General features: G+C 39.7%; 1 protein-coding gene across 1 annotated transcript in view; it reads right to left on the bottom strand.

Annotated features, from left to right (window-relative positions):
* The window catches only part of CNTNAP4 (contactin associated protein family member 4), a 288,013-nt gene that overhangs the window by 118,589 nt on the left and 147,014 nt on the right, over window positions 1-22,410 (bottom strand). The window contains exon 4 of the mRNA XM_004014917.6: window positions 13,999-14,146. Within this exon, the coding sequence (XP_004014966.3) occupies window positions 13,999-14,146 (148 nt within the window). The remainder of the gene's footprint in view (window positions 1-13,998; window positions 14,147-22,410) is intronic.

The following is a 22,410-nucleotide window of genomic DNA, read 5'->3' as shown; positions in this document are numbered from 1 at the left end:
TATGGTTTTTCCAGTGGTCATGTATGGATGTGAGAGTTGGACTGTGAAGAAAGCTGAGAACCGAAGAATTGATGCGTTTGAACTGTGGTGTTGGAGAAGACTCTTGAGAGTCCCTTGGACTGCAAGGAGATCCAACCAGTCCATTCTGAAGGAGATCAGCCCTGGATGTTCTTTGGAAGGAATGATGCTAAAGCTGAAACTCCAGCACTTTGGCCACCTCATGCGAAGAGTTGACTCATTGGAAAAGACCCTGATGCTAGGAGGGATTGGGGGCAAGAGGAGAATGGGACGACAGAGGATGAGATGGCTGGATGGCATCACCGACTCGATGAACGTGAGTTTGAGTGAACTCAGGGAGTTGGTGATGGACAGGGAGGCCTGGTGTGCTGCAATTCATGGGGCTGCAAAGAGTCGGACACGACTGAGCGACTGAACTGAACTGAACTGAGCTGAAAATCAGGGTTGGCAGGGACTGCTTTCCTCCTGATGTCTCTAGAAGACAATCCCTTTGCTTGTCTTTTCCAGCTTTTAGGAACCCCTTCATTCCTTGACTTATGGCCCCTTCCTTCATGTACAGAACCAGCATCATAGCAACTTCAAATTTCTCTTTCTCATCATCGCTCATGTTTGCATTCATAGTCACATCTCCTTTTCTAACTCTGATCCTGTCACCTCTCTTTGACAAGGACTCCTGCGATTACACTGGGTCCACCTGGATAATTCAGGATAATCTCCCCAACTCAAGATCCTTAACCTAATCACAACTATAAAGTACCTTTGTCATGTATGGTCACATGTTTACGATTATAGGGCATCATTCGATCACAGCAAGTTACTGTCTCGCTTTGGCCCTATTCCTTCAACTGTAATGTGGGAATAATAAGAGTATATTCTTTTTTGAAACTGAAATATAGGTGACTTACAATATTGTGTTAATAATAGAATATTCTTCATAGGACTGTTGTATGAACGCATATCTACATAATTTTGGAAGTTGCTAGCATATAATTAGGCTTCAATAAACATGAACAATTACTAATGCTAATGCTATTATTTATTATTAGAATACTGGGCAGGGAAAGAGGTATACCAACAACAGTTTAATAAATACATTTTGTGTGTTTTTCTTTTAAGTGGACTCTTTAAAAAATAATGAATTTCTGAGGTGCACAAGAAATGCTCAGTTTTCAATGTCATTGCCGGGTTATGCAGCAAGAATGAGCTTGAGCCATCTGCGGGTTCTGTGGCTTTTTCTCTGTCTGTCAGCAAATGCCTGAGCTGACTCACCACGGCAATTGTCAGTGACCTGAACCCTCCTCAGTGAATACCTCCATCTCAATTCTTCTCAGAGCAGGAATCAAGGAAAGAAGAGACTCACAAAGATTGCAAGCCCTGCTCTCGTATCAATTCTCCCTGTGACCCTGGGAAAGAGGTATGGCCTGCTTGATTTGCGTGATTCAGAAATACAACCTCCCACTGCATAAGAGTTTCATCAGAGAAAATATTCAGATTTCTTTCAGGGAGTTGTGTCAGAAGTGGAATTGCTGAAACATGTATTCTGTGCTCCTTCTGCAGCACATGTTTATGGAGACCTTTCTGCGAACACAGTGGAAGACACAGTGATGCATAAATCCAAGCGCAGTTTTTCCCCAGAGCTTACAGTCTAACAGAGAGGACAGCCGTCCCTGAGAGGTGATTATTCATGCTTCACTTCTGCATTAGAGCTGGGTCCCAAATGATTTCTCTCATGTGAACGGGGAGCCGAACCTCTCAGCCTCAGAGAAGGATGCTAACTAAATGGCAGAAATGCTTCACCTCCGTGAGCAGCAAACTGGTTTCCTCTGCATATTTTGCATGCAGGCACACTCCTCACTGTGATATCTTCCACTTGACCCAGTCCCCTCTTCCTCACCCTTGCACCCTACCCCTGCTCTAGAAGTTGGAGGCTTCTCCAGTTGTGAGGGGTTTCCACTTGCAAAAGCAATGTTTTCCCCACCTTATCAGTGAAAAACACATCCAAGGGCTTGATTTCTCAAGTGGTGTGCCATGGTCCCACCATGTTAGAGTCAACTGAGAACCTCTTGTGGCCTCCACAAATACTCAACAAACACCCTGAGCTCTGCCTGACGTCCACTAATTCATTAACAGACTCTCTGAAAGACAACCCTGATAGGCAGGCTCCTCAATGAGCCTGAGGCGGACAAAAGCATGAGGTTTATCTGACAAGAGGAACAAGCAGTTTATAGAAACCTGTTCTCTGAAAGTGAACAACCTCATTGCATATGGAATTGTACCGTGGAAAATAAAATTTTTTGTTTATTAATATCATAGGTGGTACTTGCAGAAAGTGGCGGAGGTGGTAGCGACTTGTCCCTGAAAGACGTTTCAGGGAGAAACAGATTCTGTGAGTTAAACTATATTATTATTGAATCATATTATTATTGATGAGATCAGCTAACTAAGAAACTTAAATCAGAAAAAATGAAATAGGAAACGCACAAACTGGAAAACAAATCATTGAAAATAGGAAATTGACTTTATTGATGGTCCTGAAAGAATTCTTGAAAAAGACAAGACAGTCTTCTAATAATTGTTAGAGAACACCCGAAAAACACAAATAGAAAAAGAGTGCTACCACTGGTGGAAACAGCGATGAACCAAACTCTTCTTGGCTAAATTGAATTCAGTCTTAAACACTGAATACTGCCTCTCTATTTAAAAATTACTACCTATGAATCACTAAACAGAGGTCCAGTTTCTCCTTCTAAAAAAACCACATTAATCAGACTGAGTCACCATTAAACTATTATATAGTGAAATATTAAAGCTACAGCATGACGTAGAGGCACTTGAGTCTGCATTACAGAACCAGGCTTTAAAGAGATGTAGAGGAGAGACTAAGTACTCTAGAAATCAACAGGAAATGAGCTGTTCTATTTTTGCATGGTAGCATAAAAGAACACAGAATGATTTAAGGGACTCTTGGGTTTAAAACAACTAAAGTAATACAACAAAAAGGAAGAAGGCAGACAAGGAAAAGGTGACTTGACTATCATGCTTTTAAATGATTGAGTTAAGGTCAGTGATAACACTCCAGGGGGTTATGGGAGCAAACATCATCATGGCCATTTATATGTCAATCTAAATTAACGTTTTGAATAGACTTGAAATAGGTAACATCTACTTCATCAAGGACACTGGAGTGTGTCATGGGAGGATGTAAGCTAGATTTCTGTTTCTAATATTTTAATTTTTGTGATCTCACAGATCCTCAGTTTCCCCATTTGGAACATGTGAAGAATAATTCCAACCTTTCATGCTACACTGAAGAAGAGTTGGGCATCCAGTGGAAACATCAGAATGCCTTCACATTTATTATTGAGTATGCTCTTTAATGGCTCAGTGGTGAAGAATGAACTGCCAATGCAGGAGATGCAAGAAACCTGGGTTCAATCCCTGGGTCAGGAAGATCCTCTGGAGGAGGAGATGGTAACCCACTCTAGTATTCTTGCCTGTGAAGTCCCATGGACAGAGGAACCTGGCAGACTACTGTCCACGGGGTCACAGAGTCAGACATGACTGAGCACACAGGCATGCTATTATTATCATTTTAATAACAACTTTGGAAACGTCATATGTTCATCTCAAAGATTTTTGCCTTTTCATCAACTGCCACTGCTTGAATATTTACATATTCATTCACTTTTTGGTTTATATCATAGTGAATCGGATATTTTTCTTACTGCATCTACTTCACAAATAATTGCTGAACATTTACTGTGCTAAGTTCTATAGCAGAAGCCTGTGTAACAGTGAACATATAGGCTTCTGGCCTCATGGATCCTCAAATTATAAGGGAAAAGAAAGACATCATGAGACTCATCCCCATGTGAACAGATGCTTTTACAAATGGTAAGTGGAACTTGAAGGAAAAGGACAGGGTTATATGAGAGTTTTGAGTAGAAAGATTCAAATTAGGTTGCTGATTAGGGATGACATCTCTGAGGAAGTGATATTTAAGATGAAGAGATGACTGCCTATGAGAAAGTCCAGGGTTAGGAGGATGTGGGGAGGGGAGGAGAGGGTGGGAAGAGCTGGGAAGGCGGGGAGTCTGGCAAGAGATGGATGGCGTGGAAGGAACTACAGGGAAAATTCAGCTCCACAGGGAGCTGAATTACTGGCAGATCACCTTGACTCTGTGAAAACTTGCTTCCAGATTTTTCTGGGACAGGTCTATTTTGGATTTGTCTTTAGTCCCAGGACATAACAGTTGGCTGTCAATTATGGTCTTTATTCCTAAAGCAATGCCTTTCTGGGTTTTCAGTTAGAAGCCCAAAGTGCTTAGCAAGTCTAAGATGGCAGGACTTGAATCCAAAGGTGCCCTTCCCAGATCTAGGCAGACGCTGAATGAAGTCCCCAGGATTTTCATTTCCCGACTCCTGCTTTTGCCCGATGCATCGTGGGTACATGCAAGTCAGGGATCAGGCAAGGCTCTAAGGGAACTGTGGATGCAGAAGTCAGAGCTCTCCTTCTGACACCTTGCTTTTTGATATTCCACCCCAAATTTCTAACCACTCTGGCAACTTTGAACTTTGTCCTCTGTCTCCTAGCAAGATTTGGCTCCCTTCTGCTTAAGCATAAAGATGTTCTTAGGAGGAAGTCAGTTACACGTGGATCTCCTGGAATTTTTTTTCCATCATTCAAGAATCAAGTCCTGTTTTGAGTTGAACTTCAAAGCCTTGGAGCAGCTTTTAAAAAATATATTTTATCCAGCAACTATAATTGTTGTGGGCAGCACAACAGTCCAATAAAAGCTCTCTCTTATGACTGGTACCTAAAAGGAAATCTCTCTTTTTGTGAACACATGCATGCTATTATTATCATTTTAATAACAATACTTTGGAAATGTCATATGTTCATCTCAGAGATATTTCCCTTTCATCAACTGAGACTGCTTGAGTATAATAAATTTGGATATTATATTATATGGTGGATTATATAATATTGTGGATATAATGTGAATGTTATATAATTATTAACTTGGTCCATTAATTTATTTAGGATTGCAAAATGAGCATATACTGATTCTACTATTTCTTCTCTATTTATATAAATATAACTTAAAACAGAAAGCCCTTCTAATCTTCTATGTGATTGCCTTGAGGTACAGATTACATAGGAAAACCAGGATAAATGCTTGATGTTTTCTCTGCATTTATTAGTTTTCAAAATAATGAGTCAATTCCTTAATAGCTCTCTTAGGTGACCAACAGGAGTTTTCTCTTTTTAGAATTATCATGAACCCATTCCTTTAAATACAGTTAATATGTTTCAGAACTGCAGTTACCAAGTTCACTGATGCTAAAATATTCTTTGGTCAGTGAGAGCCTCTTCAGTTGGCTCTGTGTTCTTTTGACATAATCCTGATGGGTTTTCACAGTGTCCTTATTTCCTCAAATTTTAATAGCCACTCATTTTAATTTTAATATAACTTCACCCTATCATCAAATTAAAATCTTCAGACTATAAACTCTGCAAAGAATTAGAATTTATCTACTTTGATTTTAGGCCAATAAGAATCTATCCTCTTTTAAACTCTGACATAAAATAGGATCCCTTAGCTGCAGTATTACCTGATAAACAATCTGAGAGCAGGGATTGCATTTAATGCATCTTGTCAAGATTTCAGCAGTTAACACGTTGTTAGCATTAGGTGCTCAGTCATGCCTAATGCTTTGCGACCCCATGGGCTGTAATCCACCGGGCTCTTCTGTCTGTGGAATTCCCCAGGCAAGGATACTGGAGTGGGTAGTCATCCCCTTTTCCAGGGCATCTGTTGGAGTTGCTTGGATTCAATCACAACTATTCTTTAGGTAAATACATTTCCTGCTTTTCCTTTCCCTGCTAACCCAAAAAGTGGTGTGAGAGAGCTGCACCCTGAGTAGACAGAAGTCTGTTGCCTAGTTTTCTCTCAGAGTTTTTCACCCACATAAATATTTACACCTCTCATGCCACTTTATTACATTTCCTGTTAACATATTTTCTAAGCAGAAATCTACAGATGTGAGTAGTTCTGACTTTCAGTGTTTTTTACATTACAAAATGCACACTCTTAATTTTTTAAGTCAGTGTGTTTTGCACTATCTGACTATTTCCATCTACTCGGTAGAACCCATACTTTTCTCTTAAGTGGTCTGCCATTTAGCGCATAAACATCCTAGCGTGACACTTCTGTCCATTTCTTCTCTGCCAGTCCTCTCATTCAGTCCTTGCCCTGGGCTCTGTGCCTGATCTCCAACAGGCTGGGTGTGCCGCCTGGATGGGGACGGCCTTCCTGAGGCTCCCCAGACCTGCTGCCATTCATTCATCCATCTATCCAGAAGACTATCTAGTTTCAACATCATAGAACGTGCGTGATGTGACTGGGAGCAGAACATTCCTTCTGACCTAAACAGGAAGTACTAGAGAAACTGTCAGAACGTGTGCTTTCCACACTGAGAAAAGACCATGAGTTAAAGAATTATCTAGGTAGGGGAATAAAGGCTGGATGTGTGTGATGGCCCTATGTATCATTTAAAGATCCTAAGACTAGAAAAATCATGAATCCACAGCAGTTCAAAGACACTAATTATTTTCACTATAGCTGGGCAGCTGGATGCTCTTCTGCTGAGGACGAGTAGAGATCACGGATTACAAAATGAGAGTGTTCACATAAGAACTAGAAAAAAGAAACCAAGAATTTATTCTCAGGGCAACCACTTCAGCAGTTCACCCACAATTAAACATTATCTCCTGCGGCTTAATTGCCATTCCGAAGGACTCCTCAGACACACTCACTTGAACCCAGTTATTTTCTTTTCTTGCGTTTTGTTTACCATTGTTTATTCTTTGGGACACACTGCATAGAGCAGTATTTGTTCACCATCAAACACTGTCTTTTTCTTTCTTCCACAAGTTATTTCCTTCCCTACACCTCTTGTACAGATCTATAAACATGTTTGCAGTGGCTATGGCCAAGACATCTGAAATTTATACTTTCCCTTTGAACCCATAAAATCTAGCTTCTGCTTCTCTCTTTACTCAGGAAACAACTTCAGGTTTACCGACATGAAAGGAGAACATGCTCTTTGATATGGATTTTCCATTCACCTGATGCTCCTTCATAACAAGTTACTGCTCTAACTCATTGGGAGAGAGGGTAATAAAACCATGTGTGGGTCTCACAACAGCCTCTTTCCCAGCAATATTCACAGGGACAGCTTGCATGTATAACTAGCCAATACACATTAGGCACAATGGGGAGGGGGCAAGGTTAAGTTTTGGCAAAAATGCACTTTACCTGAAAAATAGTATCAAGGACCTGTTTTAATTATGAGAGAAATGCATTTCTGTCTTTAAAAGACATGAGTACAAACATAGCTTTAAACTTTATACTTTTATTATCAACAGTAAGCAGAAAGATGATGACTTAATAACTAATGATATTGTATAGGTTTCAATTCTGTATCTTCAACCCAGAAGCTATGCAGTTCCAATCTTCCGTATTTTGTCACTCAAACTCACTGAGCCAACAGCGGAATTAATTCTTTCTCCTGCTCCCTGCCAGAACTTATTTGCTCTACAGTGCCTCCTCCCAGTAAATGGTATCACCTTCCAGACAGTCGCTCAAATCTGATAACTCAGTGTCTACTCACATAAAATCACCAAATTCTCTTGATGCGATAGTGAAAGAGAAAGTGTTGTCACTCGGTCCTATCCAACTCTTTGTGACCCCATAGGCTGTAGTCAACCAGGCTCCTCTGTCCATGGAATTCTCCAGGCAAGAATTTGGAGTGGAGTTGCCAATCCCTTCTCCAGGGATCTTCCCAACTCAGGGATTGAACCTGGGTCTCCTGCATTGCAGGCGGATTCACCAGGGCCTCCCTGGTGGCTTAGATGGTAAAGATTCAACAGTAGTCTCATCATATTGTGAATCTGATTCAATTCAGGAGAACTCTCTCTCCATATTGCTGGTCCTCTAGTCTGAGACACCAGCTGTCACTTGCACAAAGGAATTCAAGAAACCTTCCAACTGAGCTGCCACCTTTAATCTATACCCCTCATGTAGCCCTCCACCCTGCACCCATATTTCACTTGGAATGACAATTCTCAAATGCAAACTGATCCTCCAAGCATATAGACTGATCCTCATTCCCAGGCTTGACTGAACATACCCTTTCTCCTTGGACCATTTTCACAGCCTCCCATGCAAAAATATTTGCACCTTAGTTTCAAAACCTACTGCCATAAACTTTCCCATACTAACCTTAGTCTATCAATCACTTCATTCCTAACACCTTATACTAATGGTACCATATTTTGCTTTGGGTTTGTGTAATTTTCATGACATCACACTTTCTAATCTTTAAGGAAGTATATATTAATTTAAATTCCTCCCTACGCCCTACCCCCACTAAAAAAAGTAGATTTCTTTTTTTGCCAGTGTTAGTAGATATTTAAACGATGAACACAAGTTTGATTCATCAAGAGAACTAGTTTCGGAAGGTGATGGATCTGATTTCAGATCCTAGATCTAACACAGGCTGTGCAATTCCAGAGTCCTTAATTTCTGTCAGTCCACTTTTCCCCATGTCAGGAGACTTCTGAAACACTGTAGTACACAATATTCTTGAGTGAGTTGCTCAGGTAACCACACTCCCCCCCCCCAAAGTCGCAGTAACATGCTGCAGGCAATGGGAACCCATGAGCCGGCAGGCGGATGCAATGCTCCAGGCTTTCTTCTAGCCCACAGGAGGCCCACTTCACTACCAACATGGACAGGTGTCCAGAGTCTGTGGTCTGGGAGAGACCCTGCTCATACTGCACCCTTAACACTTTTCCTTTTTTTCTTTTTGTTGTAAGGATTGCAGAAAAATGGCCTTGCATATCTGGGGAAAATCCAGTCTGACCTGGGCTACTCGGGAGACTTGCAGACAAAATCCTAAGCTGCATTCTTCTACTGACCTATAGCTCGTCCTTTTGAGGGCAGGGAACACTAGTGATCACAGATATTTCTGTGCCAGACAACCCAGAGCAAGTCACAGCGGCCATTTAGCAGAATATACAATAGTAATATCTAAGTACTGACTTCACTGTGTCGTTAAGATTATAAAAAATAGCATCTGACACATATTAACTCTCCAGTGGTCGAAATTGAAATCAGATTGATTATATTCTTTGCAGCCAAAGATGGAGAAGCTCTATACAGTCAGCAAAAACAAGACTGGGAGCTGACTGTGGCTCAGATCATGAACTCTTTATTGCCAAATTCAGACTGAAATTGAAGAAAGTGGAGAAAACCACTAGACCATTCAGATACGACCTAAATCAAATCCCTTAGTGAAAAATAGATTTAAGGGACTAGATCTGATAGACAAGAGTGCCTAATGACCTACGAATGGAGCTTTGTGACATTGTAAAGGAGACAGGGATCAAGACCATCCCCAAGAAAAAGAACTGCAAAAAAAAATGGCTGTCTGAGGAGGCCTTACAAATAGCTGTGAAAAGAAGGGAAGCGAAAAGTGAAGGAGAAAAGCAAATATATACCCATTTGAATGCAGTTCCAAAGAATAGCAAGGAGAGATAAGAAAGCTCTCCTCAGCGATCAATGCAAAGAAATAGAGGAAAACAATAAAATGAGAAAGACTAGAGATTTCTTCAAGAAAATTAGAGATACAAAGGGAACATTTCATGCAAACATGGGCTCAATAAAGGACAGAAATGGTATGGACCTAACAGAAGCAGAAGATATTAAGAATTTGTGACAAGAAATTCTTTATTTGTGGCAAGAATACACAGAAGAACTTTTCAATAAAGATCTTCATGACCCAGATAATCACAATGGTGTGATCACTCACCTAGAGCCAGACATCCTGGAATGTGAAGTCAAGTGGGCCTTAGAAAGCATCACTATGAACAAAGCTAGTGGAGGTGATGGAATTCCAGTTGAGCTATTTCAAATCCTGAAAGATGATGCTGTGAAAGGGCTGCACTCAATATGCCAGCGAATTTGGAAAACTCAGCAGTGGCCACAGGACTGGAAAAGGCCAGTTTTCATTCCAATACCAAAAAAAGGCAATGCCAAAGAATGCTCAAACTACCGCACGATTGCACTCATCTCACACGCTAGTAAAGTGATGCTTAAAATTCTCCAAACCAGGCTTCAGCAATATGTGAACCGTGAACTTGCAGACGTTCAAGCTGGTTTTAGAAAAGGCAGAGGAACTAGAGATCAAATTGCCAACATCTTCTGGATTATGGAAAAAGCAAGAGAGTTCCAGAAAAACATCAATTTCTTTTTTATTGACTTGGCCAAAGCCTTTGACTGTGTGGATCACAATAAACTGGAAATTTCTTCAAGAGATGGGACTATCAGACCACCTGACCTGCCTCTTGAGAAACCTGTATGCAGGTCAGGAAGCAACAGTTAGAACTGGACCTGGAACAACAGACTGGTTCCAAATAGGAAAAGGAGTACATCAAGGCTGTATACTGTCACCCTGCTTATTTAATTTATATGCAGAATACATCATGAGAAACACTGGGCTAGAGGAAGCACAAACTGGAATCAAGATTGCCGGGAGAAATATCAATAACCTCAAATATGCAGATGATATCACCCTTATGGCAGTGAAGAAAAACTAAAAAGCCTATTGATGAAAGTGAAAGAGGAGACTGAAAAAGTTGGCTTAAAGCTCAACATTCAGGAAAATAAGATCATATCATCCGGTCCCATCACTTAAATGGCAATAGATGGGTAAACAGTGGAAACAGTGGCTTACTTTATTTTTCTGGTCTCCAAAATCACTGCAGATGGTGATTGCAACCATGAAATTAAAAGATGCTTACTCCTTGGAAGGAAAGTTATGGCCAACCTAGACAGCACATTAAAAAGCAGAGACATTACGTTGCCAACAAAGGTCCATCTAGTCAAGGCTATGGTTTTTCCAGTGGTCATGTATGGATGTGAGTAGGACTACAAAGAAAGCTGAGTGCTGAAGAATTGATGCTTTTGAACTGTGGTATTGGAGAAGACTCTTGAGAGTCCCTTGGACTGCAAGGAGATCCAACCATTCCATCCTAAAGGAGATCAGTCCTGGGTGGTCATTGGAAGGACTGATATTGAAGCTGAAACTCCAATACTTTTGCCACCTGATGCAAAGAGCTGACTCATTTGAAAAGACCCTGATCCTGGGAATGATTGAGGGCAGAAGGAGAAGGGAACAACAGAGGGTGAGATGGTTGGATGGCATCACCGACTCAATGGACATGGGTTTGAGTGGACTCCGGGAGTTGGTAATGGACAGGGAGGCCTGGGGTGCTGTGGTTTTTGGGGTCACAAAGAGTCGGACACGACTGAGCAACTGAACTGAACTGAACTAAATGGTAATTAAATAGTATAATGTTTTAGTAAACTAATATTCTGCAAGGCTAATGCTATGCATACATGGAAAATAACTGTTGACTATGGTGTAACTGAGGAATTAAAGTCAACTTGATCAAATACATTCCCATAAGGCATTCACACCCAACCTTGTTGTGGTTATTTTTTTGTCATCTATGAGAGTATTTTTCCATCAACTTTATTTTTTTGTCTTTTATCCAAAATTATCCAACAGAAAGGGACAACAGAGGATGAGATGGATGGATGGCATCACTGACTCAATTGGCATGAGTTTGAGCAAACAGTGGAAGGCGGTGAGGACAGGCAAACCTGGCATGCTGCAGGCCACAGGGTCTCAAAAGTCGGACATGACTTGGCAACTGAACAGCAACAACAATATCATTTTACCATGTGTGTTTATGTTTGAGTTTAAAATACTTCCTCTCAGTATTGATCCTTCAACCGTGGGTCCATGAAAAAAGGAGGCTGACTAAATGCATAGATGATGTACTTTACTCCAAGAGACAGCAAATGAAGTCACAGTGAAAACACTGTTCCATGGGGCTGCAGATCAATACAAGGGTGGGAAATGGGAGGAAGGTGAGTTATTATCCAGTTCAAGGCACCAGAGAACTCAAAGGAACTTGCAGCCACTTCACAGAGACTCAAAGACCCTCCTTTCCCAGCAGCCACTTCATAGGGACTTTACTAAAGGAAACTAGCATTAGTAGCCTTGTTAAACTAATGTCAAATTTACATATGAGATTCAAATTATGAAGTGTGTGCTGCTGGGAAAACTGCTTAATATTTCTAAGACTTCTTTGGATGGGTGATTTTTTAGGATTAAATTAGAATATCTATAAAAACTGTTTTTTGACGCAAAGTAAGTGCTCAGTAACTGTTTGCTATTATTATACAGTGATAAATATTTTGCAAAGTGGATGCTCTGAACCAGTAGAAAATATAACTATAAATATGAATCATTTTGGAGTTTGCTTTGCTGATTGTCCATTGTATGGCATGTAAAACTCCACAATCCTAAGACAAATAAGACTGTCCAGATTCTGTGTTCCAGAATCACAATCTTGGGTGGGATTTTTTTTCTTTAAGGATAATTTTATTCAAGTGAGATCATTGTAAAGGGAGGAGCTAACACATACCAGGAGCAGCTGAGCTGAACTGCAGAAGCCAAGAAAGCTACCAGGAAGTCAGGCAGATGGTGAGAAGTTAAGCTGCCCATGGCTCGTCTCAGATTTAACAGCTGGAGGAGGCAGAGCATGAGCTGGGGTTCTGGAGTCTCGCAGATGAGGCTGCAAATCCTGTCATTTCGTATCTGGGCAACTGGAGCGAGTCACAGCCTCAAGAGTCGAATCTCTAAGTTTTAGCTTCCTCATTTGCAAAGCAGGGGAGTGAAAGAGTTACCTAATAAAATTTATCTGGACTTGGTTTTGAATTATAAACTAACTGCTTAATGTGGTGTCAAACATATAATAAGCACTCAAGAAAAATGTTACTTTTAGAATTATAAAAATTAATCCTATTAACATGAGTGCTGTATTGCTATTAATACAATCATGACATTTCTGTCAACGTCATTTCTCTGTCCGACACAGTGCAGACAAATTCAGCAAGCTGCCTGTCCTCTTTATGACATGCCTGCCTTTCACACAAGTGAAGTGAGCCTGAAAAAGCGATGAGACACGTGGGAAGAAAGCTTTAGCGGCTAAAGAAATAGAGGTTTACTAGAGGAATCAGGATGTAGTGGAACTGAACAGTTCTTCTGTGGACTAAGTTGTGAGACACTGGGCAAATTACTGACTGTCTCCAAACCTCAGACTGCTGGTCTGATAACTGTAGATCATAGTAACTAACTCATTGTTCTCTAATAAAAGGGCATCTGACAGGATGGTGTGGCTTGAGGTAGACTATCAATAACTCTTAGGTCCCTGTCCCACAGAAAGACATAATAAAATGTTTCATTAAGAGGAGACTAAGTGAAATCTGTGGTTTCTATCTTTTCTTACGTGAAAGTATTTCAAACACATTTTACACTTTGGCAGGGGTCTTTACCTTCTCTATGAATTTATGTTCAGGCATAGCATATTTATAAGTGAGTTTCATGGCATATTATTTTTAGGCTGCAGAGGAAAAGCATTCTTTGTTCTCAGAACAGATGACTGGTTTTACTAAATGGGTTACTGTCTTTTATTAAATTTAGGCTACCCAAATGAAACATCATAAAATATAGCCTACAGAGATAAGTTCTAATATTTACAAGTTAAGATATAGTCAGTAACATCAGATTTGGGTAAATGGATTCACATGTGTCTACAAACATATATCCATCTATCTCTGTATCAATTTGTCAATAAAATGCTTCCATTTCTGACTTAAAATATAAAAGCAGAACACATAAGCCAATATTGGCATGTATAGGCACATATAAAGCTTTCCACAAAAATTACCCGTTTTTCTGTCTCTTTACATAGCTCTGAAGTCAATTTCAGCATATAGTTTGGCTTTTAAAACATCTCCTTTGATATCTATTCCACTGTGTTGGATAAACAAATACTTACTATATGCACATCCAAACACCTCGATTCGCATTCCAATTCTGCCCTTGGGGTTCCACTCCAGAGGGATGAAGCGCAGAAATCTGGCTTTGATAGAAGGCTGGAGTCTATAGTACACAACACTGTCTGCGTTTGCATTTCCTACAAATCCCTAGAAGAAAAGAGCAAGAAGGAAATCAGTGCAACTGGAGAGTATCTATCTCACTTTGTCCCCTAAAACGCCAATAAGCAGTGTCTGATTTGCTTTTTAACTTATAAAATGGCAACCATCATTAAGAGTTACATCATAATGTTTCATCTGCAGAAGTTTCTACAGCCTAAGCTGCTTTCTATATAGCAGTTTAAATCCCACCATCTGCATGAAGTCAGCTTTCACTGTGAAACCCCAGTAAAGTTTGTTTCTATGAAGTGCAGAGGAAAATAAAAGTTATTGACATGAAGAGTGAGAACATCCTCTTGTATTCAAAAACTAGAATCAGATTCCGCACAGAGGTTGCTCACGTAGTTAATGAACGAGTAAGGTTCAGACTTATTTCTGCTGTTTCACTTTCTCATCTTACTCAGCAACATAAAGGTAAGTACCATCAGACATTCAAGTCAGAACTACACTCTGAGAATAGGCTCTTAAACTTCACTCACCACGCAGCCGGATACACACATCAAAAACTGTTGTTACACGTCATTTTTATTCAATAAAAAAATAATCAAGTAAAAGCACCTCTATTTTAAAAATTGTTAAGGGAACCTGGAATCAATAATAATTTGGAAAGGCCTGAAATTAGACTGACAGACTCTAGAATCTGAAAGCTATGAAGACCATAGGAACGCTGCTGAGCTGCTGAGCTGCTGCTGCTGCTAAGTCGCTTCAGTCGTGTCCGACTCTGTGCGACCTCATAGACGGCAGCCCACCAGGCTCCCCCGTCCCTGGGATTCTCCAGGCAAGAACACTGGAGTGGGTTGCCATTTCCCTCTCCAGTGCATGAAAGTGGAACGTGAAAGTGAAGTCGCTTAGTCTTGTCTGACTGCTAGTGACCCCATGGACTGCAGCCCACCAGGCTCCTCCTTCTATGGGATTTGCCAGGCAAGAGTACTGGAGTGGGTTGCCATTGCCTTCTCCGGCTGCTGAGCTAGTACCATCAAATTGCAAATGAGGAAATTAAATGTCAAAATGGCAAGAAAACAAACAAAACAAACAAACAAACAAACAAAAACTCTCTGGTGTTTGCAAAACTATTATATGGTATGACCAGGAGCAGTGTTCCTTTCACAATATCAGGATGCATCTACTTAACACCTGCAAAACCCACACTTAAACAGCTTTTATTTTCTCCCACATGACATATGGTAAAGCTGCATATGTGAAAAAGTTAGGATGAGACAGAAATTGTTCTCAATAATTGATATTTAACTTAAAAATTTTTTATTTCTTCTTTTCTTTGTCTTCTTCCACCGCTTCTTTCCCTTCCACCTTCCTGTTCTCCTTCTCTTCCCCTCCTCCTCCTCATTTTTTCGTTTAACTGTAACAATCAAGACATGCAACAAAATAAGGGGCCTTATTATGATCTACTCAGCCACGTTTAACTTCTATGCAGAGGACATCATGAGAAACGCTGGGCTGGAAGAAGCACAAGCTGGAATCTAGATTGCCAGGAGAAATATCAATAACCTCAGATATGCAGATGACACCACCCTTATGGCAGAAAGGGAAGAGGAACTCAAAAGCCTCTTGATGAAAGTGAAAGAGGAGAGTGAAAAAGTTGGCTTAAAGCTCAACATTCAGAAAACAAAGATCATGGCATCTAGTCCCATCACTTCATGGGAAATAAATGGGAAACAGTGGAAACAGTGTCAGACTTTCTTTTTCTGGGCTCCAAAATCACTGCAGCCATGAAATTAAAAGACGCTTACTCCTTGGAAGAAAAGTTATGACCAACCTAGATAGCATATTCAAAAGCAGAAACATTACTTTGCCGACTAAGGTCCGTCTAGTCAAGGCTATGGTTTTTCCAGTGGTCATGTATGGATGTGAGAGTTGGACTGTGAAGAAGGCTGAGTACTGAAGAATTGATGCTTTTGAACTGTAGTGTTGGAGAAGACTCTTGAGAGTCCCTGGGACTGCAAGGAGATCCAACCAGTCCATTCTGAAGGAGATCAGCCCTGGGATTTCTTTGGAAGGAATGATGCTAAAGCTGAAACTCCAATACTTTGGCCACCTCATGAGAAGAGTTGACTCATTGGAAAAGACTCTGATGCTGGGAGGGACTGGGGGCAGGAGGAGAAGGGGACGACAGAGGATAAGATGGCTGGATGGCATCACTGACTCGATGGACATGAGTCTGAGTGAACTCCGGGAGTTGGTGATGGACAGGGAGGCCTGGCGTGCTACGATTCATGGGGTCGCAAAGAGTCGGACATGACTGAGTGACTGAACTGAACTGAACTGAACTCAGCCACGTGGTAGGTTCCCTTACCATGACTTGATCCACAAATGAGGTCCCCCTCATGTAGACCATACCAGACAAAGCAAATATTTCAGTAACACCAATACCCAGGGAATCTATCCATTTGCCTCCTTTTCTTTCTACTTCACAAATAAGCATTTACCAAAATATTTTCTAACACAGTAATAATAATAATAATAAAGTTGGGTTTTTCATAGTCAAGTTAATTTGATTTGATTCCCCTTATCCCTCAATGCCCCAATACCTCATACACCCAATTTTCAGGCTCACACAAAGCAGGCAGTTCTGTGACAGTGTCTTCAATTTATTCCCAAATCGGGGCATCTCCCTTCATGTCAGCTATGACCACCCAGTTCAACAAAACAGTATCTCATCAGAACTACTTCAATGGCCTCCTCCTTATCTTTTCAGCCTTCTGTTTCCCATGCCCATGCCCAACCATATCCCTAATCTCGTTCCCTCTGAGCAGTCAGTATGATTTTTAAAGGTAAAATAAACTATGTTACCCCCACTGCTTTCTTTACCACTTAGAACAAAATCCGAATCCCTTATCAGACATTAGCACCATCTTTGGCAACCTCCTCCACAACACTTGAAGCACAGGGAGCCTCCATGTGGAAACTAAGTTCAGCTCCCCTGAGCGCCTTTACCACCGGCTGTTCATTCCACTCTGAAAGTTCTTCCCTTATGATCTCGGCACAACCAGCTCCTCTTGGGATCTCAGGCTTTGTTCTAAAGAGAGCCACCTAACACGGGCCCTTTCTGATCCCCCAGGTTCTGAAGGAGTGTACCTGGTACCCTGGCATCTTACCTTTCTGTTTTATTTTCTTCATATTACTCATTATTTGGGGATCATTTTTGATTATTTGTTTATCTTCCACACCCCCTCAACCGCCCAGAAGATAAGCTCTATAAAGCATGGACTTTTACTGATCTTCCTTCTGTAGTACCTAGAACATGGCTTGGCTCAAAGTGGTTCTCAACAAAATATTTGTTGGATGTGTATGTTTGGGTAACACTGGGCTTAAAAACAAACCAAAGTTCAACACGTTTCTTGACTACAGTATCTCTCTGAACACGTCGAATGAGAAGGTACAAATGAGCACTGTATCTCCTGAGGGAGCAATAGTTACGCAGCATGCTTGAAATCTGTTAGTCTCATATTCTTGGCTAGGATTTCCTAGAACAAACAGAAGAACATCATTTAATCCCATAGATATTTGGACTCTACTAACCAGACACTTCTAGAATGTTCCATCCTATTCCACGAGTCGAGGACCTAATATAAAAGGTTAACTGTGTCACACTACCTAATATCCATCCTCACTTCATATTTAGCACACCAGGGTCTCCTTTTCTGTCAAAACCATGCACATTTGCCTGAAAATGTCCATTTATAACAACCTTTTCTTTAGAATGGCTGATAAAGGGCAGTTTCATTTTAGACAGTATTTCCCAAACCTGAATGACATATTAAACATCCCAGTGCTCAGACTGGGCATTGTTGTACATGTGTGTGTGCATGTCTGATTCTTTACAGGCTCTCCAAGTCAGGGTAATGTGTCTCCGAGGTTGAGGACCATGTTTATAGATATTCAATCCTAATCAGACTTTCTTATACTTCTGATTCTGTTTTCCTGGGTATGGCTGGCAGGTTAATACAATACCTAATTATGATTTCTTGCAGGGAACAGCTGGATGATGAATTAGATAGCCCTCTAAAATACCTCGCATTTTTCCAAAATTAATATAAGTTCACAGATTGAGATAGATGGCACTATGATGATCTCAGCATTTAATGGGATTGGGAGAACAGATGCAGGTGACAGTGGCTACAGATAGGTCAATGGAAAGAGGACATCTCTAAGTGGAAGACTTTCACAGTTTATGTGATCAATTTATGAGTTGTTTGAATTTTGAGAACATAAAGAAGAAATGTAAATTACTTAGTTTGTATAAGTTATAAAAACATCTGGGCACATTCAAAATTTTAAGTGATTATTTCTTACAAGGGATAAGGGAAATTTTGAGGTGGGGAATATGAGATTTTAATTTAGTTCAGTTTATTCATTTATAAATTTTTTAACTAGCATATACTAATTTTACAATAATTAACAAAATAAAGTAACACATACATGTAAGTGTGTACAATGACAGAACAGGCAAAAATATCACTTGGTAATGCTTTGGGTACCTTAAATAATATTATAATATCAATAACATTGGGAAAACATGCACCATTACTACTAATTAATTATATTTAACTGAACAATAATATTTGCATTTTTTGCTCCCCGTGTTGATAACTTAAAACATAAGATAATAAAGATTCTATTGTGGAATTCAATAATCTAACAGGAATTTTTGTATAATGTCTATAGAGGCCATGTTGCTTTATAAATGAAAAGTCCAATGCATACTAATACTCCTAATGTAATTCCATTGCCTAAGAGACTTTTCTCAATTTGCTATAAGATTTTTTTCATATCATTATAATTCATAAAGGAATGCATGAATTTAAACATTGCATTCTCTTTTGAAAAAATAATTTTATTATGAGAATGTGTATGTCCTCCCTTATACTACAGATTCTGAACTTGAGCATGGGTCTGCATGACCTGAGGTACTGTCATGCACATCTGTGGGAGGGGCTTTAGAGTCTGCATTTCAATGCAGGTCAGAGTGACTTGTGCTTTTGGTCTTTGGTCTGCTCCTTGAACATTCTTCAGGCTTGTGGATACATCGTGCTCTTTTCCCCTTGCTATTTTATCTCAAAATTTTTCACAGAGAGAAAAGGTTTTAGCAGAAGAATTCACTAGGGTTAACTTCCAAAAGCAGGAATAAGTAAGTAACAAATGTCTTTTGTGCTATCAGTCGGACTGTCTTTAACATGAAAGGTTGTGTCTCAACATCAGACAGCAGAAATACATATTATGTAGTTTTAATACTTGCCTCAAGGCTGTGAAGTATTTTCTGCCCACCATAAAACTGAGGATAACAAAAATTATAGAGGTTATGTGCCTAGAACCACACAGCTAGAAAGTGACAGGGTAAGGATTTAATTCCATACTTCTCTGAAACAAAAGCCCATAATTTAGCTAAGCATCAAAAGGCCTCACTCTTACAGGACATGAAAACAACCAACCAACCCTAGAGGAAACCTGATATTTTATCTGAGGGTTTTTTTCCCCTTTTCCTCATAATTTATATTTAACATCTTTGACACATTTGAAATTAATGCAACTTAGATTATTACTGGCTGGAACATACCTCTTCCAGTTGATTTTACAGACAATCGGATTGTTCCATTAACTACATTTTCTCAAAATTAAAAGACAAATGTTCAGTCATCAATAGGATACTTTCATATAAATGGTAACCTCCTAGTAGATGCATAATGTAAAAGAATATGCCATCAGATCATCAAATATATGAAATATCTACAAGTAAAATTAAGGTGATGTGTCTTATGTGATAAAAATCAGAAGCCTTAATTGCATTTTTCTTCAAGACTTGATGATTTTCAGACTCAATGAGGTGTTCATAGATGGGTTTAGAAATGTATTCTAACCAAGATAATTTATTGAGTTAATGAATTAAAGTTTCTCACAGGATTTTAAGTATTTTCATAGCGATTCTAAAGTTTATGAAGAAGTGTAATAGCATTAATTTCTTTTGCAAATAGTAATTGAGCAATTCACCTATGAAAGCCAGGATGCATAAAGGAAGATAACCATATGGCAGTTCATGAGGGGCTCCGTCACATGGCTGTAATAAATCAGAAACATGGGAACAGTCACATGCTGCTATATAGCAGATTTGTAACTACACATAGAATCGTCCAGCTCCCACCAAAATAAATAGTAACATGAGTAGAAATTCAATACAACAAAGAGGCAAACAGTAAAATCCTCTGACCTCCCTTATTCATGTGACTTACATATGACCTTTTTTCCAAGTACAATTCATTTTGACACAGTCAGCTAATAGACAGACACTAAATATATCACAGCAACATGCTGTCTAATGGAAATCAGCTCTTTATTTTATGATGTTGGTTATAAATCTTTACTAAGTATGTCTCCCATGAGATCAGGTCTAGAAAAATGTAAAAGAAAAAGCAAAGAAAAAATAAGAACTATCAAAAAATGGGCAATATGCTAACATAAACCCAGATAAGATTAACATTTAAACATATTAATACGCTGCATAAGACACTGCAACTGTGTCTAACAAAAGTTGATTCTATCTTGAGTGTGAATGGAGTTTAATGTAACAGAAGATCAGCAAGGGAGTATAGCAGTCAAATCAGAAAGTTAAGTTTTGTTCTGAATATATAATAACACTCAATTTTCAAAATAAAAGGGTATCAAATTTTATTAATATTAAATCAGTTTCTATTATCTCTCTCAGAAAATATTCAATAGCTTTAAAATATTTATTTTGAGGGATACCAAATTATTAACAATAGCTCACTGAGGAACCACAAACCAGCCATTATATTAGAATCTGTGGACACAAAAAGCCGTAACATACACTGGTTAGGCCCTTTTAGCACAGAAGGGTTTGAATTCTCAAGAAAGAAATATCAAAAGGAAAGAGAGAAAAAGTACATGAAAGATGCATTCTTCACTGTAGTAACTATTGTTGCTGTTCACTCGCTCAGTCATGTCCAACTCTTTACGACCCCATACACTGCAGGACGCCAGGCCTCCCTGTCCCTCACCAACACCCAGAGCTTGCACAAACCCATGTCCATCGAGTTGGTGATGCCATCAAACCATCTCATTCTCTGTCGTCCCCTTCTCCTCCTGCCCTCAATCTTTCCCAGCATCAGGGTCTTTTCCAATAAGTCAGCTCTTCACATCAGGTGGCCAAAGTATCAGAGCTTCAGCTTCAGCATCAGTCCTTCCAATGAATATTCAGGGTTGATTTTCTTTAGGATTGACTGGTTTGATCTCCTTGCTGTCCAAGGGACCCGCAAGAGTCTTGTCCAACAACACAGTTCTAAAGCATTCTTTATGGTCCAACTCTTACATCCATACATGACTACTGGAAAAATCATAACTTTGACTACACAGACCTTTGTCGGCAAAGTAATGTCTCTGTTTTTTAATATGCTGTCTAGGTCTATCGGAGCTTTTCTTCCAAGGAGCAAGTGTCTTTTAATTTCATGGCTTCAATCACCATCTGCCATGGTTTTTGAGCCCAAGTAAATAGTCTGTTACTGTTTCCATTGTTTGCCCATCTACTTGCCATGGAGTGTTGGGACAAGATACCATGGTCTCAACTACTGTTGCGATATAGTAATAAATTGTTATGTGGCTGATACATGGACATAAATTTATATTAGGGTAATACATGGATAATTTTGTGGAAGATTAAAATTTGATTGAGATGCAAAATAACTTTAAACTAAAAACTAATTATATTAACGTAATGGTAGAGTAGGAGATTCTGAACAACTCCCCTGCTAAAAGCTATACACAAAATGAGCAACAGGGACTGAAGATCTAAAAGACAATAAAATATTAAATGTCCAAGATCTGGGAGAAGAACGGCCACAGAGACCAGCCCTACCTCTGGGACCTTTATTTTCCTCTTTAGGTGACCTAAGGATTTCTAAAGAGAAGAAATTGAGCACACTTTTGGACAATTTCACAGAGTTAAAGATAAAAATTTAGTTCTAGAGCCCTCAAGGGAATGAATATCCCATAAGCTTCCACGGGGTTTGTATCAAAACTTTGAGAGTCTACAGCTAAGAATAAATGGTAAGACAGAGAGAGACAACTCCCCACAGGGATGAAAATTCACCTTCCCATTTTCTCTACCTGTGAGATTACATGACGGTCAGAGAGGCCTCATGCTCCTTGCTGCCTGCAGAAGCAACTGTAATTATACTCTGTAGGAAGAGATCCTTCCAGATCTCAAATTATCTGTTCAATTCTTCATA

This window comes from Ovis aries, chromosome 14 (genome assembly GCF_016772045.2).
Source record: "Ovis aries strain OAR_USU_Benz2616 breed Rambouillet chromosome 14, ARS-UI_Ramb_v3.0, whole genome shotgun sequence".
Taxonomy (NCBI): domain Eukaryota; kingdom Metazoa; phylum Chordata; class Mammalia; order Artiodactyla; family Bovidae; genus Ovis; species Ovis aries.
Note: the sequence above shows the minus strand (reverse complement) of the source record. Positions and strands in the feature narration are given on the sequence as shown.